Here is a 17,408-nt window from a genome sequence, read left to right as displayed (position 1 = left end):
GGATTCGCAGTGAAGGAATTTGTATGGCAGTTGGAATTTGGTGGGAGAGAAAGGTGAGCGAGGAAAATGAGTGAGAGAGCGAGGGCGAAGGGGGGGAACGGGAGTCGCAGCGCAGAACAAGCCAGGGCGACGCAAGCCAGGCTGGTCCAGGAGGGGGGCAGTGGCAGAACCGGAATCAAACATGGATCGCTGGAAATTTTACTGTTCTTTACACACCACCCACACTCCCCGCCTCTGTGATCTTGGTATTGCCGTGCGTGTTGATATCGTCGATTCCGTGCACTTTGCATCCCCAGCATACAGAGCAGCAGAGGCACTGCGTAGTTGCGTCCCCTATGCTCCGTATGGAGATTTCATTGTGATTTATTCGGGGGATAACTGGCATGCGGGCAACTTGATCTTTCCATGTCAGCGACAGAAGCAGTTAATGACATTGGACGTTGCTATTGCAAAGAGATTGAGTCGGTGCTTTCAGTGAGGTGTAATTTATATTTTTGGATACACCCTGATATTGCACCTGCTGCCGGCCTGTAACGACGGGTGTGTGTGTAATTTACTGGTGGGAAAGCAAGGCTCTTTCGTATTGTGGTTTCCTCCTGTGACAGACGGGCGAAAAAGGGCGGTTTGGGCGAAGCGAGTCCAGAGCGGTTTGTTATCAGCAGGAAGGATGTGTGTGTGTGTGTGTGTGCGCATGTGCGTTCCGCTTCCAAATATAACTAAACCACTGGGATCTGGGCAGCCTTTTCCACGGCCCGAGACCTCTGTAAAGAAAGAAACGATCAACCAGCGACGTGCCGTATCAAGCGAGCTGCGTGATCTGCCGTTGTCTTGCGATGGAGCTTTTTCGTATGGGGATGGTCATGAATAAGATTAGTTTACCCTTCGTTTCCGGTTTCCATACAAACCTCCCTTTCGCTGTGAGCCATTGCCCGTAACCTAGTAGTTATCGTGTGCGCTGTGCTCCGTATGGTATGGTTTCGAGTCCCTCTGGCAAAACGCCGACGCACAAAAGACCTGCCCATCCTTGCTACAGCGTCTGCTACGGCCTGTCTCAGCTAACTGCAGAGGCATTCCTTATCACGGGCAATGGCCTTGACTACATGGGTTAGTGCTATCCTGATCGGGTTTGGCGCAACATCGCCCCTTTCTAGACTATATAAACCCCATCCTTCCCCGCGACGAAGCATGGAAAATCCGACAATCATCAGCGGATGACCTGGATCTCCAGCGCCGAAAGATTGTGGCACAGTCTGTTCCAATTTCCAGACGCAACATTGCACCCGGGAGAATCCAACCTTGCAGACAAGCACCCAATAACTGGTGAAGACGTGCACAGGCCGGCTCTAAAGGGGCCACGCTGGACAGAATACGTAATTATACGCGGTTCTCTTTCGGACTTCGGGTTCTATATAGTACAAGGCCCAACCGCTGCCTCTTTTGGTCGAGAGATCCTCACTTCCTTAGTGCCGGTTTCTGGAGATCCCCCTAGACGCATATCTGCCAATATCCTCGTTTCCGAGTTTATGACAAGAGACTTCGAATGAGGCAATCTCCATCACTGGCTATACCTATAGCTATGCCGATTTCCCTACAACTCCAGAGCAACACGGCCTGCATATCAACGCAGTCTATAAAATGAATCACATGCTAATGGAAGGGATATCAAGTCAAGGTCGATTGCGTGTTCTCCGTGAGCCCGATGATATCTGAGATGCGGCCCCCTCAAATAAACTGCTGGTTGGATTTCTGTGAAGGCGAACCCGGTCCCGAGTATTCTGAAATTCTGAGATTGCATTGTTTCTACCACATGTTGCACTCTGCAGAAGCTGGCTGATCGACTGGAGATTGATTGCTCTTTCACCTCTCCGACTGAGCGGCCGGTGTGGACGACACCGCTCTCATTGTTATTTCGTCTCTAAATCTTCTACTTATCAAAAGTCCAAGCACTATCCCAAGTCTCTACTCCATCGCCCAGCATCGTCCACTCTGTTGAACTCAGGCCTCCCACTACACACTGCGAACCAGCTGACTCTAAGAAACTCAGCTTTAAATGCTATAATCCTTCGGGCTGTTGTGATGCCTCTGACATCTAGGGCAGCTCATCATTAGCAGAACATAATTTCTTAAGATGAGAAGGTGCCCGGTCATTGTACACACCCATTGAGAAACTTGTGGGATGTCCATTTTTCCTTGCCACCAAGTGCTTTGGAGTCAAACCTGTGAATGGTATGGCGGTAGTAGATAGTCCTCTCTCTCTCAAATCATAGGGTAGTGGCCATAGATTCCCACAGACCAGTGATTGTATGAGATTGACAGAGCTAGAATTTGTCAATGCCACTCCTTCTCACGCTTCACAGGTCTGAAAAGTTTAGCAACAGCTCTTACTGCGAGAGTCATGCTGTGCACATTCTGTCGATCTGCTATATCAAGTGCTGCTTTTCCGCACTTCGCTATGATAAATGGAAAGTACATGCTGCACTCATAACAGTGTCCCAAATTTCACCAACAAATGGAGCAAGATTTCGAAGCTGGCTTTCAAAAAGGCATGCCGTGTGAGACCCACAGCAGGGAGGGGAGAATGTGTGGTTCTATGTGCTTGAACAATGAAAAGAGGACTAAGAGTTGGATTGACCCAGCTGCTGGGAGCCGAATGCCTGCAAGGATTGAAAGCGGTGATGAAACGGCATTCTGAACCAACTCATGCAGTCACATAACAATAAAAGTAGGCTACCTGCACTCCAATATGGGATCATTATCTTCAGCTTGAATCTGGCTAATGAAGGCATGTGTCTCGATGCAAAGCGCCGTGGAGTTCCTTCAAACGAGGATATCTGAACCATTGTACTAAGACGCCGGAATGACGGTTTAACCAGGGAACACTGACAGTGACAGAGTTCATATTTCGTCTGACTCGTCATCAACGACCAATTTCAGGAGTGTCTCGTCGCTGGCCCAGTCAATCCCACTTGCCACTATTGAGGCACTTATGATCCGCTTCATAGTCACATAATCTGCTTTGGCCTTTTTGGTTTTTCTTTCTAGCGTCTCAAGTTCTGACCTCAAGTCCGGATCTTCAATCTGTAGCTTCTCGTCTTTACCGCGAGTGAGTTCCAGTAACGACTGGACCAAGTCACGATTCTCGGTAGCCGTCTGGATATTGTCGACCTCTGCATTGGAGAGCCTTTCTGAACACGAGCTATTGATGCTTGCTAGGTTTTCATATGCTAGGGATAAGATATCGCGTCGATGGATAAGTGGGAGCAAGGCCCTATTGACATTAGCTCTCCTTTATGACGATGAATATGTCCGACTAGTCACCTTTCAGTGGGGGAGGGATGCGTAGAGTAGATGGACTGGATACTCGGTTCCGCCATCAAAACGGATTCAATTGCCTTTCTGCGTATAGAGTAGGTAGCTCTAGCTTCCAGAAGCTCCCGCTCCGCCTTGTCCAGTTCAGCATTGGCATCATCCGAGGACACGTCGACGGGATCTGCGCATGGACATGATAATCAGCGGGCTTTTCCATCCGGATCCATGAAAAAGGGAGCTCCGGAAGATACTGCACCTTGCAACAACAATGCCTCCTCCAGCTGCTGCTCGTAAGCACGATCGTAAAGCTCCAAGATCTCAAGCTCTCTCTCCCTCAAAGACAGCTCATCCCTGGGATCACTGGCCGCAAGCGCTGCAAGGACCCGTTCGTCTGGCGTCAACTGTGACTGAAAGCCGCCTGGATCCGACTGACCAGGAGCCATGGAAGCGGTTTCCTTTGAATCCCAACAAAAAGCACCCGGCGAAGCCCGCAAGTCAAGTGAAAACTCATGGGAACGCCAGCACCGCCATTCCTCGCTTGCACGCACACAGTTGTCCTCGACAAATAGTCCACAGAAGCTGCCGTGGGATCAACTGACATCGAAGCAGCACCGGGTCCTTGCGCGTGGGCCCCAGAAACAGACTAGCTCCACCTTGCCTTGGAGGCCCAGAACCATTTAACTAGTTAACCAGCGCTGAGCTTCAGGAACTCCCCGGGCGATTTTCAAAACAGTCGGCCGTGAGATGCCCCGTCGAGCATCGCTGTGACAGCAGGGAGAATGTCATTGCACATCTACATTGCTCACACCGGGGAGCAGTTGTCCGCTGATCCGGTGTCATTTGCTTCGTGAGTAGTCCCGACCCCCCAAGCCCGCTGACCGCTTCCACCACTCATCGTCATCGCCCGTTGTGCTGTGAACACTACCTAACCGCTTGATGCACTCAGTCCCGACGCCCTACGAGCATGGATATCTCGAAATACCTCGATTCCGCCCCAAAGGCAGATCTTAATGACTGCTCGCGGCAAAAACGTGAAGCTCCAGAGCCTTGCTACGGAGGTATGGATACCTTTGCCATCCTGTGTACTTGGTGCTGTCAGGTGTAGATGGCTGACAATCGTAGAATGAAATATTCGTATATGATAGACAATTTGTTAGCGAAAAGGGTACTGGTGGGCTCCCTGACCTGCCGTCCCCAGAGCCGTGGTCTCCCCAAAATCCACCCGATACTCTTGCGAATCAGAACAGTTTACAGGCATGGAAGAACCTCTACATGGCACGAAGGACATGGGCTTTGGATCTCACCACAAGATGCGCCCAAATTGCCAAAACTACCCACCACAATACTGAGCGAACTGATGTTGTCCATCGGAGCGTTGGTGTCGCGTTAGAGAACCTGAAGTCGCATGTTGGTAACCTCGAACAGAAGCTCCATGAAGCTCAGATTTGGGCAAATGATCTCCTCAAGGAACAACAACAGGCTCTCGGTGGCTGGCAACGCAGCCTTCAGCACCTCGAAACGATTCCTGCGAAGAAACAATTCCCCTTTCTTCGACGGCCAACAACGCCAAAAGACGCGAAGGATGGCTTTTCCGGGACATTGCAGGATTACGTTGATGCGGAGCAAACAAAACAAGCTGCATCCCAGGTTTCTTCGCTTTCCACCAAGTTTTCGCGTCGCATGGGTGAAATTGAAAGGGCCGTTGGAGACGTGGTTAAACAGACTGAGGTCCTGATTCAAGAAGCCCAACCGCCGCCCATGGAGAATACCGGTGCGCTCTTGGAGGAAATTGAAACTATCGCGAAGAAGATTAGTTCTGACTATGAACATATTCTCAGCCTCCCAAACACTTCCAAAACACTTTCGAGCGTTTCTAGAATGGCACTTAACCATACCGAAGACCTCCTACCATCCATGGTGGAAATCTCCCTGGAAATGCAAAATGGTTTAGTGCAGGCCGTCAGCGATCGGAACTCCGCTATGAAGTTATTTGTGCAGCATATGCAGAGGATATCCACAATAGAATCTAGACTTGCCGCCGTACAGGCTGAGATCGCAAAGCTCGATGTTGAGGGTGATTCTTTCGAGACCCTCTGTACGGTCTTTCATATCCCCGTGGTTTACGGTTCAATTATGGTTGAAGCTGTTCGACGCCGTGAATGGAGCGATAAGATGACGACAGATTCAGCGGCGCTGGCCGAGGAACTAGCCGTTTTTCGCGATGAAGAACAACGTCGAAGGAAAAAATGGATCAGGAATATGGGAGATTACCTCACTGTCACCGAAGACAGCACGCCTGCGTTAGAAGTCAATTTGCAAGCTGGCAAAGGAATCGAGTGGCCACAAGTTTCTAGAGCCGACGTCGAGACATATCTGCAAGAGATGAAAACAAAGGAGGGAATGGAGCTTGCAGTTCAAGAAATAACGCAACTTTATAAAGACCTGGATGCGCCTACCAAACAGCAAAGGCGGAGAGCAAAGGCCTTTAAGCATGGGAGTGTGTTTGATATGGGCCGCAGCTCCTTGCTACTGCGCGGGGACGAAATGGTTCGTAGCTTGAAAGAAGATAAAACAAAACTGGAAGAAAGGCTGAAAGGGTCCGAAAGCCGTGTTCGGAGACTAGAAGACCTCCTTCATCGCTCGAGCCAAATGAGTCGACCTGCCAGCGGACATTTTGGACCAGACGTGCCCATGTCGCCGGCGTCACCACGTCCAGATCCAATGTCAAGAAGATCATCCATATCTTCACGGCGAATGTCATCAAATAACCCCCCGGAAGACAAATCGCTTGTCCAAAGAATTGTAGCTTTAGAAGCTGAGCTGGCTACAGAGAAGGAGACGGTAGCGAAGCTTCAACGTGAGGCCCACGCAGAACGTCAGTCGACCATCGATAAAATTGAAGAAGTACAGTCCACCAAAAATGACTTGATGCACAACCTTGAAGCCAAGCAACGCGAATTCGAGAGTGAGCGCAAATTCTTAGTATCGGAGGCAAATAACCTGAAGATTAAGCTGGAAGAAGTGGAAGAAGAGCTTGACAGAGCAATGGATGGTCGAGATCAAGAGAAACACGAAATCGAGGAGAAGGTGGAGCAGCTCCAACTCGAGCTCGACGAAGCTCAGCGAGCCGCTGCAGAAGCGAAAGGTTTTCGTGAACAAATTCAGCACCATCAGTCGGAGTTATCCGGGCTTAATGCTAAGAAAAAAGAGTTATCAGAACGCGTTGAAAGCCTGGAGAGATTTCAGAAAGATCATATTAACTTATTGCAGGCTGCACATCTTCAACTTTCGCCCACTGGGACTCCCCCAACAGATTTCTCCCAGCTTGTCAAAGCAATTGAGATCCTTTCGGAAGGATTGGCCATACATGCCAAAAGCTCGGATAAAAAGGCAACCGAGCTCGGTGAAGAGAATCAAACATTGTCTGAAAAGGTATCCCAGATGGGATCCGAAATCGAAGCTTTGAAACAGAAACTTGACTCTGAGGAATCGGACAAGAAACATGTTCTGAAAATGCTAGCTCAAGAGAGACATAACCACCAAAGGGTTCAATCTGAACTAGAAGAAGAGCGCAGCCGATTGAGAACCGTGGAATCCAACCTCTCCGCCGGAGAGACTGGTACGGAGGTTTTGAAAGATCGAATTGCTGAAGAAGAGAAGAAGGCCCTTGCAGCAAATAAGAAGCTTGCTGCTGTTGAAGCCCAGATCCATACTTTAGAAAACGAACGTTTGGAGTTGGAAAGCAATATTGAGAAACTTGAAGAATCAGAAAAGGCTTCGAAGCTGTATCTTTCAGCTAAAAGCGAACGAGCCAGTGAGATATCAAAGGCACTCTATGGTCAAATTGAGTTGATGGCAAGGATGCTCCAGCAACTGGGTTTTACCGTCGTTCTGCAAGACGATGAGATGTCGATTCAACGAACATCCAAAGTAGCCAGCAGCTTGGTTCTTTCCGATAACGCGCCAGACTCAGGGCCTCTTCCTTCGATTGAGAATCCTGAACTTTTGCTGTGGGCTCAGGCCGAAAGCAAAGAAGAGGAGGCATCAAAATATGATTCGTTCATGGCAACAATCAAAAAGTACGACCTGGAAATTTTCGCCGAAGCAGTTGTGAAACGAGTCAAGGACATTGAGACAGTGGCCCGAAAGTGGCAAAAGGAAGCACGTTCCTCCCGAGAGAAATACCACCGTGCACAGAATGAAGCCCATGAGAAAATAGCCTATCGCTCATTCAAAGAAGGTGACTTGGCTCTCTTTTTGCCAACTCGCAACCAGGCCATACGGTCATGGGCTGCTTTCAATGTCGGTGCACCGCATTACTTCCTCAGGGAGCAAGATGTGCATCGATTGCATACTCGCGATTGGCTTCTAGCACGTATTTCAAAAGTCCAGGAGAGAGTTGTGGATCTCTCAAAGACCATGAATGGTATGAGTCAAGACAAGCGTTCCGTCGATGCGAGTGACGGTGCATCTATCGAAGATGACAACCCATTCGAACTATCCGATGGCCTCAGGTGGTATCTCCTTGATGCATCTGAAGAGAAACCCCGTGCTCCCAGCACGCCAGGCCTGGGGAAGAGTACCGTCGCCTCAGCTCACGTCGATGTAAGAGGGAGCATCCGGCTGAAGCGGGCATCCAACGGCGGCGGTGCGACAAGGACGCTCGCTAGGAGTCTAGATAGTCGACGAAACAGTTCCGCCTCGAAAAAGGGCGTTCCGGTTCCAACACTACCTCGTGGAGAGTCGTCTATCGACAATAATGTGGTGCCTGCAGAAGGGGATCTGGGTGCTCAGGCCCGCAGAGAAGAAGCACCCATATTTGATGAGGTTCGCAGAGACCTGTTATCTGGACCCTCGAATTTAACATAATGTGATTTTGAAGCTCCCCGCGCGCCGCACTTTTTTCCCTTTTTGTTCGCTGTGTGTAGACTGATTTTGATATTGGACAAATAGGACTTGGGTCGTCAATCGAACGATCCCGAATCCGGCCCTTTGGGTGCCGCCGTGCGAAATGATGATATGTCGGCAGCTAGTAGTGCATTGCCGTCGCCACGCACTCCCTCCAGCGCCCGTCCGTCCAAAGTGCGCCCGTGGGAGAAACTATTCTCACTTGACTACCGGTCTGATAGCCCGGGAAGGAGGTAACATGGTCACTGGTGAGAGTTGGCATCTCTCAAGACCAGCACCGCCTTGGGGAAAAGCAGCCTTTTCCCATTAGCTTGCGCTGTTTATCGCGTCAAGTTATAGCCCTACCTCGTTAAACTATACTTTTTCTCTCCTTTTACTTACTCTCATTTTTGGGATTCCACGTCGATGATACCCATGTATATACTTTTGATACTTCAATCCTTTTCTATCCAAACATTACTTGGTGTCATGATTGCGTTGACTCGCTGTTTTGCGCCTTTCGCTAGTTATATAGATATTTGCAGCATAGGATAGTTATCCTTTTACAGCTTTCTGGTGAATTAAATTCCAAACTCTCACCCATTGATGCCACCCAACAAATGTGAGGAAACGCCAAATGAACTCCTGCTTGTTCTACGCATGGTTATTGGGTATCATGAATAACAGTAATGGATCAAACCCGCAAAACACGTAGCCTGAAAAGCATTCCATACGCCCTATTGTTGGGGCTTTACAAACCCTCCAAGCTCCCCAAACCCTTCATAAACTCTTCCGCTCTCCGCTTTCCCCTCAATTCCTCAATCTTCTTTAGCCTATCGGCCTTGGCCTGCTGCCTTGCCTGCTTCCTAGTCGAAGCCACATCTCGCTCGGCCACAGTCTCGTTCCTCGCTCGCCGCAACTCCTCCATCTCCTCCTTCCTCGACTCTTCATCTTTTGAAAACACATAGAAACCCTGTCCTCGATTACGGATCTCGCCATCAGCGTCGTAATGGGTCTCTGGGGGCGGCGTGGGAGTGCGATCGCGGCGCTGGGCGAGGTGAGACATTTGCGCTGCCACCTGGGCATCAGGATCGAAAGCTGCGGACTGGATAGTCGATCCGCGGATGATATTGGAGGGGCGGGCGGGACGGGCGGTGGCGGGGAGGTTCGGATTGAGTGAAGATGTGTAGTCATTTTGTCCAGGGGATTCGGCATCACGGGCCTGGCGAAGTCTTGCGGCGTTCGCGGCTTCTGCGCGCGTTCCTTGTCGAGTCCGTCCAAATTCGTCTTCGTACTCGACCAGCGGTTCCTGCTCGGAGGGATGATTGTGATCGGAGGGTTCTGAGCTGCGTCGTGATCTTTCGACCTCCTCTTCTGCCCATTTTCGGTCAAAATCAACCAAGCTGTGCTTCTCCGCGCGGCGTACGGCGGACAATGATTTGTCCCCGGGTTTCCCTGGATCTTCTTCTTCTTCATCGCTACTTGCGGCGAGATATTCACCCCTCTTTAGCTCTGCGTATAGCTTCGCTTTCTCGGCCATTCTTCGCTTCGACCGATGCAGGGTCGCTTCGTCCACGTATCCAATATCTCCGCTTTGTTTGTGGGCCTGGCTCACATTTGGGTTATCTGCTGATGTGTCCGCCGCTGCGCGCTTCAGGACACCTTTATTGTGCACCGAAAATATGTCATCTTTCTTCCGTGAGGGCCTCTGACGGCCACGGCGCTGTTGCGAAGCTGCGGAGGCGGATTCCTTCGCGATGAGGGAGGAAAGGTGAGTGGCGAAGGCGAGTGTGGTGGACGAGGTGACATCCTTTTTGGATGCTTCTGCTTTTGAGCGACGTATCCCGTAGAGAGAGGAGTCCGCCGGCATGCTGGCTCGTTTGTTGATAAAGATTGCAGCAAGATGGCGAACTATGTAACAAGCAGCAGCTCTGTCTCTCAAAGATGATGCAAGCTGCTGCTGACTAAACCCCACCCCGCCGTCCGATGCCGCAATATCAATTCGCTGCTCCTCCTCGTTGCTTTGATATTCGATTATCAGTGTCTCTGGGATATCGTTGCGGCCTCTGAGGATACCTGGACTGCAAGTTGTTATTCAATTGACCTTAAACATCATGTCGAACAAAGTCTACTTGGGAGTCATCGGTTCGCTACAAATGCCCTCACTATGCTAGCTACTGGGGTGACATTCGCTGACATTTCGTTCAAACAACTACCAGGCGTCGGTGGCGTTGGGGCTGCTTTTCTCTCCCAATTGTCTCGCCTACCCAATGCGCCGTCTCTCGTTCTCCTTGCCCGTTCTTCCCAGACAATCACCTCGCCAACTCCAGCGTACAGCCCCGCAATCTCTCCCGCAGACTGGCAGTCCGCCGAATCTTCCGCCTCTCTAGTCAAATCCGGCGCCTGGACTCCAGAGCAAATTGCGACGTACCTCTCACAGGCCCCTGGACGCGCTGTTCTGGTCGACAATACCTCTGATCCCGCTCTCGCCAGCGCCTATCCGCTCTTCCTCGGCAAGGGCGTCAGCATCGTAACACCCAACAAAAAGGCTTTCTCCTCCTCCCTACAATTATGGAAAGATATTTTTTCCGCCGCCTCAAAGGGGAATGCGCTGGTATACCATGAGAGCACCGTCGGTGCCGGCCTTCCCGTAATTTCCACCCTCCGTGACCTCGTGGCAACCGGTGACAAGGTAACCCGCATCGAGGGCGTATTCTCGGGCACTTTGTCCTTCTTATTCAACACCTTTGCTCCTGTCTCGGCATCTGCATCCGCTCCTCCCCAAAAATGGAGCCAAGTCGTCGCTCAGGCCAAGGAGCTCGGCTACACAGAGCCTGACCCCCGAGACGATCTAAACGGCATGGACGTTGCGCGCAAACTGACCATCCTTGCACGTATTGCCGGGTTGGAAGTTGAAAGCCCCGAATCATTCCCCATTGAGAGTTTGATTCCTGCTGAACTCGCCAATTTGGAATCCGGTAGCGCCGGCACGGCTGAGTTTATGCGCAGGCTAAGTGAATTTGACGAGAGGATGGAGGATATTAAGAAGAGCGCTGAAGCGGAGGGAAAAGTCGTGCGCTATGTGGGAAGTGTCGACGTCGCTGGAAAGAAGGTCAGAGTTGGACTTGAGAAATTTGATAAAGGAAGCTCGATTGCTGGGCTGAAGGGCAGTGATAATATTATCAACTTTTATACGGAGAGATACGGCGAGCGGCCTGTGATTATTCAGGGATCAGGAGCTGGTGGCCCGGTAACTGCAATGGGTGTTACAGCAGATCTGCTCAAAGTGCTGGAGAGATTGAGATAGAAAAGCCACAATGGAAGGACGTTTGGGTAAATAGTTGAGATAAAAGCATAGACACGATTCTAGGAGGGTAGGCGTAGAGGTATATTACAACAGAACCTCCTAGGTTATTACATGCCTTTCAAAATCCATCACAATCCATATCTCAATCAAGGGGCTCAATTATTAAAGGTCCAAAGAGAACACGAAGCATAACAAGCTTAATTCACATATATCTAACTCCTTAAATACTCCTTGACAGCCTCTCCCCATGCCGGGACGCGCTTATACCGCGCCATCAAAGGCACATTTCCAGCCTCGAATCCATCAATCGCCAACGCCAGGTCCTCTGCGGACCCTTCGTCTTTGATCTGTTGGATTGGATAGCGGTATGTATGAAAGGAAAACACCAATGCTCCAGACGTAGGCAGGCGATATAGTGTTTGCCTCTCGCAACGCAGGAATGTCTAGAAGATTTCCCGTCCTGTCAGCTTGATGTACCTGTTCAGGGGCGTGTTTTTGGATAGAGAAATAGGAGGAAGAAAAAAGAAAACTCACATTATCCAAATCCAATTCTTCCAACGGTTTCATACACTCTCCCTGCTGCCCATGGATCCCCCCAAATGCCGCAAACAGATCCGCATCCGTGGTCAGAGTCCAGTTTGCCCGTTTCACAAACTTGCCTACTTCCAACTTGTCAAAGAACCGATCCATGCTCTTTTCCAACTTTTGCTTGTATCCCGGCACCGGTATGTGGATCTCGTCGAGCCGCTTGCCGAGCTTTGTGCGAGTGTCAAAACCAGACGGGAAACATGTCGTGTACGCTTCGAGAACGTATCTGTTCCCTTCGCCATCCGGCGCGGAGGGATCCGAGCGTGGTTTCGAACGCTCTCGCGTGCGCTTCTCGCTCGTCTTCTCGGAGTGATTCGAAGCCTTGATTTCGGGAAGCAGAATCAACATCTCCTCGTCCACCGTCTTCGCTAGCGTTTCCAGTGCCGTGATTGTCGGTCGATTAGGATTCAGCGTCGTCGGGAGCATCTCCCCCGTAACTTGGTTTCGAACAAGGATCGTTTTCCCCGTCTCGAAGTTGGCCTCGACGAGCTTGAACATCTTTGGATATCTGGTGGGCAGGTATGTTCCCAGGACGAATTCATATAATTCGCTTACTGCGGCACGGGTGCGAGGGTCTTCTTCACCTGATTTATCCTTGTTGACCCCCAAGACGACATCGCGATGCTCTTTGAGCAATCGCCGACGGAGATCAATTCGTTCCTTGTACGTATTATCCATAGGGATAAGTTCGCTCGGATCAAGATTCTCCAGAGCTACAGTAGTTACCATGTTAGCCACAAATATCTCCCGGATTGTGAAAAGTAGATTCTCACCCATCGTAAGATGATACTTTGGTTTATATGGCCTCAATTGCAACGGCTCCGTCTTCTCCCACTCAAATTCCTCCAGAGGCTCTATTTCCGGGAAATTCGCGCCGCTCTCCAAAAGGATCTTCCGGGCTTTCTTCGCACGTTGCTATTCCGGTTCTCTTTAGCAATTGGGGGGAAAGCGATGGGAACAAAAAACGCACCACCTCTGCCCATCTTCGGCCCCATATCACGGCCAGGAGTCCAACAAGCATCAAGATGTTGACCGGCTTCACCCTTGACGTCTCGAAAAATCCAGTCATCTTCGACCAGTAGGGTATCATGTCCAGCCCGGCTAGTATTGGTTGGCCCATGATGCGCAACTATCGGCGCTGTCGGGCGCCAGCAAATTCGATGAAAATGAAATCTTCTCAAAAAGAGAGAAAATGACAGCCGATCTCCAGAAGAAAAGCTTCGTGAGATGGATCTGAACACAGAATGTAAAAAAGAGACGCGATATCTCTGCAACGAACGCGCCGCACCCTACACAAGTCAGCCTCGGGCTTGTCAACTTCATCGTCTATTAGCTACTCACTCTGAAGAACTTTACGCCGCCAGGATGAACAGATAGACGTTCGTTCCTCGCCCCAGCAGGAAAAGAAGAGATCTCGATTTCTGCCCCCCAACCCAGCATCAATCAAAAAGCGACTGAAATGCGGAGATACAGTTTGACTCCCCAGTTCAAAAACAACGCTTATTGTTCCGGTCCCACAGCCTTATTACACTAGGCCATGCCGCCTGACGCCGAGTAACAAGTATATACACACGCCTTTTGACAGCAAGCAAGCCCAACGATGCTCCAAAATCCCAAGGCGATCATCTTTCGCATGCGGATTATTTTGCCTTTGCAGGATAACAAAATGTAAATCACGCAAAAGGACAAAGGTCGAACCGCTAGAAGATTGTGGCGTTGAAGGAGCTTGAAGCCACTGAATATTATCTCTCACAGCAACAAAGAAACAAAGGGACGCGAGCCGCTGGCCTGGAATGGCAGATTTTACTCTAGAGTACTCCGTATTGATAAAGCAAAATATTGGAGAGAGCGTTAACAAATTCTATGTATGCTATTATTGATTGAAACAAAAGATTACTGATATCGCAAGGCTACAACGCGAGCAGGAAAGGCGAGACCATCAAGAGCCGGCAAAGAGGGCATCAGCCTCAACCCACAGCAGCAATATGCAAGATTAGTTTAGCCCAGAGAAGCAAAGTCAAAGTGAAACGAGCATCTGAACCCGTAATCCATCGCGCCAGCAGAAGCCCCATCGCCAAAGAACACAAACTCCCTGAAGTGACGTTGGCTGCAAGATAGCTCCCGCATTCGAAATATGTCAAGTCGCAACAGTTGAATCGAAATCAATATCTGGATCGCTTGAATCCTCCCTCCTCGACCACCCTCGTCGCTCCCAAATGCTCGAAGAGAAGCTGCAGCTTCGCCTGTCTTAATCGACCCGAGCTCACATTATCAGAATTCACCCTAACGCCCGAGGATGCAAGTATATTGAGCAAAGAGCGCGTATCATGTGGAATCTTGTACTCCTGAAGGATACGATCGATTTGCGTGGCTAAAATCATCATGTCATGTCAGAATCCCATTTAACAAGACTGGCAAATTGAAAACTGAACGCAAGTTAGTTCATCTTACATTCCAACAGTTTAATCTCCTCAAGCGTCTTCGGTGTCCGAAAATCTACTGGAAATCTCCCATTCATGCACATCATGGGATGCACCATCGACACGTTCGACCGCGGATTCACATTGTGATTTGCCAATGAAACTGCCAGGTTGGTTCTCCGCATGAGCTCTTGCGTCGTATTCGAGTTGTCGTTATTATAAAGCGCCATCTCGTCGTACCGCTGCTGCGGAGGATAGTTCATTGGCATCGATGGAGGCGTATGCGGGCCGGGTGCATAGTTAAGGTAATCAGGTGCTTGAACTCCATATTGAGCTTGTTGGAGAGCAACATCGAAGTCTCGAGAGGGCATGCTGCGAGGACTCACGCCATATGGTCCGCCTGACAGTGGGGATCGATATCTCTCGTCTCTGGGTAGCATGTTCGCCATGACAGATGCTCTGATACGACAAGATAGTTTGTTCCAACTTGGTAACTTTGATGTATTCTTCGCTGGCTGAATCTGATATGGAACAAAAAAAAAGGAAAATCGTCTCTGCAGCAGGATCGAAGAACTAAATATCAACAAACGAAGCACGCGGGACCCCGTAAGTGGCTGCGTGCAACTTAATACCGCTCGTAGCGCTTGCCTACCCAGCTAGTTTTCGATGCGGAATAACGAGTTTGCAGATCTCTCGAAAATGTGCATTAGACCGGTATTCTCCTTACCAGAATACCTTCGGGGAGCAGATCTGGGCCAAGGCAATCGGGTAGCCGCATGCTAGGCCAGTGGTGGACTTGAGTTTGAGCTCTCACTGGTCGGGATTCGGGGTGCCCTTGACTGTGATGGGCTTTGTGCGAGTTAACCGCACGTGCTCGGACAGTTAAATCCGGCCATAGTGACATCCAGAAGTAGTATTGGCGGTCTCATCGGTTTGGCCAAGTCACATTTTACTGTCATCTGAGCCGTTTGCTCCGTCGTACGAGTGCTGAGGTCGGGCATCCCATATTTATCCGTAAAAGCGGTGAAATCGAATTCCTTAGACTGGGGATATCAGGGATGGATAATGCAGGGAGACACAAACGGCAAAGAAGGCAAACCAGGGCGTATTTTAAACATTAAAGTCGCTGAGGCTGATGAGTTGTACGCGAAAACAAGCAACAAATCGATCGCTAAGCAGGTCATCAGGTCGAAATAGTCGAAATAGTGTAACGCTGTTTATTAAATCTAAAAAGAAAGGTGAAAAGCACTCTGAACGACTCCCGTCTTCCTCGGCGAAGACATAAAAGGGGGCGAAGCGTACTACTCTCCCAATGATAACTAATCGGTGAACCGGTCAGGCCACCAACTAGCGGGAGAACAGTCGGTTTATAGGGCTGTTTTAATACCAAGGCGCAAAGCCGGGATTCCTTCTCTGGCAACCGCTTCTGCATCCAAGGGCATTCTAGAAGAATTCCGGATTCGTACCAGGCAAGGCAACTGGGAAGGGCTTCGGCCGCATGCATAATCGCATAGAATGTGAGGCGTAGGGAAACTGCTCGGGTTGGAAACTAGGGTCAATGTCGGACAATGTAGCTGGCTTAAAGAGATGGGGAACGCGGAATCGTGGATCACTCAAAATCCTTGCCCGTCCGCGTGGCATTCCCAAAGGCATATACGCGCAGAACGCTGTGATCAATCATGCCCGGACAACTCGTTTATTTTCGGAATTCCCCGAAATGCCAACTCCAACTCAGCTCTTCCTTCGCTTCACTTCCCCCTCGTCACCCATGCCACTTCCATTCCCAGAAGAGCCGGCATCATTCTCAGTCACCGTCTCCTCACTCGAGAGCGAAACCTTCGACGAAGAAGCGGAATTACTCCCGCCCTCGCTCAAGCCCAGGGATTCGTCGGACGTCGTACCCGTTAAACTAAACGCTCTCCGCCGCCCGCTTGGGCGTTCACTCAAACTCGGCGCAACAGGTCTCCGTCTACCCCTCGCCCGACCCCCAATAACAGGAATCTCATACGTCGTCGCGCGCCAGATGTATAGCAGGATATCGTACAGAATGATAAAGGCCCAAGGTCCAATAGTCAATGTACCAAGAATGATCTATCAAACGCTCAATAACGGGAGCAGAAGGGGCCCAGGTTAGCATTCGGCTTTCTTGTCGTCCAGGGATAACCGCCCAGTTCGGCTGCAGAGACAAGTGCCATGAACAGGGGAAAAAGTAAAAAGCAGGAATTCATCCTTACGAAGACGCGCGTAATCCACCCCTCGAACGCCGTTAGTTCCCCCGGGAGCAGAGAATACCAAGTCATGATTCCTTTCCGCCTTGACCCGATACCGAAAATGCTGAATCGAGTTCTTCCATGCAATATACCGTTTGCCTTGCTCTCCTATCCCTTTCCCTCCTTGTCTCACCAGAAAACAACAACGCTGTTTTCAGGGTCAATCCAAGGTCAAAAGGGATAAGTCAACGGAACATCAATAGTAAAAAAGAAACCAGTTCATATAACCCAGAAAGCATAAAAGACAAGTTAATTTGAAACCAATGATGTAACTTTTGTTTTTATTCCAAAAGTACTGCCTGTGCTACTGCGACATGGAAATAAAAAAAAGGTGCGGGATGCCTTTTGTACAGTACAACAAGGGAACCTGCGTTGAGTCAATGTAACAGAAGCTTCGCTCGAGGGAAGCGGAGAGAGAGAGAGAGAGAGAGAGCACAGGCTCCTGCGGTCTATCCACGTTCACCATGTGCGGAGCTGCGCTTTCCCTTCACTCAGCGTCTCAGCGACGGCTTGGGCGCGAGAAGGGAGGCCTGAGCGAGGTGGCACGCGAGAGTTGAAGAGGTGAAGTTCGAGGGGAGCTTGAAGCGGAGCACAGCGAACTAGTTAGTCAACTGGGCTATCAGGTGA

The 17,408-nt window shown here is 50.1% G+C and overlaps 8 protein-coding genes across 8 annotated transcripts; 4 read left to right on the top strand and 4 right to left on the bottom strand.

The window, feature by feature from the left end:
- Positions 1-1,211: 1,211 nt before the first annotated feature.
- UREG_07426 (uncharacterized protein) lies at positions 1,212-1,544 on the top strand (the record flags this gene model as incomplete). The annotated part of the gene is made up of 1 exon (XM_002582607.1): positions 1,212-1,544. One exon carries the CDS (start codon positions 1,212-1,214, stop codon positions 1,542-1,544), a length of 333 nt encoding a protein of 110 aa, XP_002582653.1.
- A 1,351-nt stretch (positions 1,545-2,895) lies between these two features.
- On the bottom strand, positions 2,896-3,752 carry UREG_07425 (uncharacterized protein; the record flags this gene model as incomplete). Its single annotated transcript, XM_002582606.1, has 3 exons — positions 2,896-3,268; positions 3,319-3,490; positions 3,566-3,752. The coding sequence occupies 3 exons, from the start codon at positions 3,750-3,752 to the stop codon at positions 2,896-2,898; spliced, it is 732 nt and encodes a 243-aa protein (XP_002582652.1).
- A 567-nt stretch (positions 3,753-4,319) lies between these two features.
- UREG_07424 (uncharacterized protein) lies at positions 4,320-8,178 on the top strand (the record flags this gene model as incomplete). Its single annotated transcript, XM_002582605.1, has 2 exons — positions 4,320-4,367; positions 4,432-8,178. The coding sequence occupies 2 exons, from the start codon at positions 4,320-4,322 to the stop codon at positions 8,176-8,178; spliced, it is 3,795 nt and encodes a 1,264-aa protein (XP_002582651.1).
- Positions 8,179-8,947: 769 nt separating this feature from the next.
- UREG_07423 (uncharacterized protein) lies at positions 8,948-10,066 on the bottom strand (the record flags this gene model as incomplete). Its single annotated transcript, XM_002582604.1, has 1 exon — positions 8,948-10,066. The coding sequence occupies one exon, from the start codon at positions 10,064-10,066 to the stop codon at positions 8,948-8,950; it is 1,119 nt and encodes a 372-aa protein (XP_002582650.1).
- Positions 10,067-10,363: 297 nt separating this feature from the next.
- UREG_07422 (homoserine dehydrogenase) lies at positions 10,364-11,503 on the top strand (the record flags this gene model as incomplete). Its single annotated transcript, XM_002582603.1, has 1 exon — positions 10,364-11,503. One exon carries the CDS (start codon positions 10,364-10,366, stop codon positions 11,501-11,503), a length of 1,140 nt encoding a protein of 379 aa, XP_002582649.1.
- A 212-nt stretch (positions 11,504-11,715) lies between these two features.
- UREG_07421 (uncharacterized protein) lies at positions 11,716-13,211 on the bottom strand (the record flags this gene model as incomplete). Its single annotated transcript, XM_002582602.1, has 4 exons — positions 11,716-11,946; positions 12,038-12,804; positions 12,865-13,006; positions 13,062-13,211. 4 exons carry the CDS (start codon positions 13,209-13,211, stop codon positions 11,716-11,718), a joined length of 1,290 nt encoding a protein of 429 aa, XP_002582648.1.
- Positions 13,212-14,253: 1,042 nt separating this feature from the next.
- On the bottom strand, positions 14,254-14,960 carry UREG_07420 (uncharacterized protein; the record flags this gene model as incomplete). The annotated part of the gene is made up of 2 exons (XM_002582601.1): positions 14,254-14,462; positions 14,543-14,960. 2 exons carry the CDS (start codon positions 14,958-14,960, stop codon positions 14,254-14,256), a joined length of 627 nt encoding a protein of 208 aa, XP_002582647.1.
- Positions 14,961-16,069: 1,109 nt separating this feature from the next.
- Positions 16,070-16,724, top strand: UREG_07419 (uncharacterized protein; the record flags this gene model as incomplete). Its single annotated transcript, XM_002582600.1, has 2 exons — positions 16,070-16,640; positions 16,669-16,724. The coding sequence occupies 2 exons, from the start codon at positions 16,070-16,072 to the stop codon at positions 16,722-16,724; spliced, it is 627 nt and encodes a 208-aa protein (XP_002582646.1).
- Between the last annotated feature and the right edge of the window lie 684 nt (positions 16,725-17,408).

The sequence above is a fragment of the Uncinocarpus reesii genome, genomic scaffold, assembly GCF_000003515.1.
Source record: "Uncinocarpus reesii 1704 scaffold_5 genomic scaffold, whole genome shotgun sequence".
In the NCBI taxonomy this organism is placed as follows: Eukaryota; Fungi; Ascomycota; class Eurotiomycetes; order Onygenales; family Onygenaceae; genus Uncinocarpus; species Uncinocarpus reesii.
Note: the sequence above shows the minus strand (reverse complement) of the source record. Positions and strands in the feature narration are given on the sequence as shown.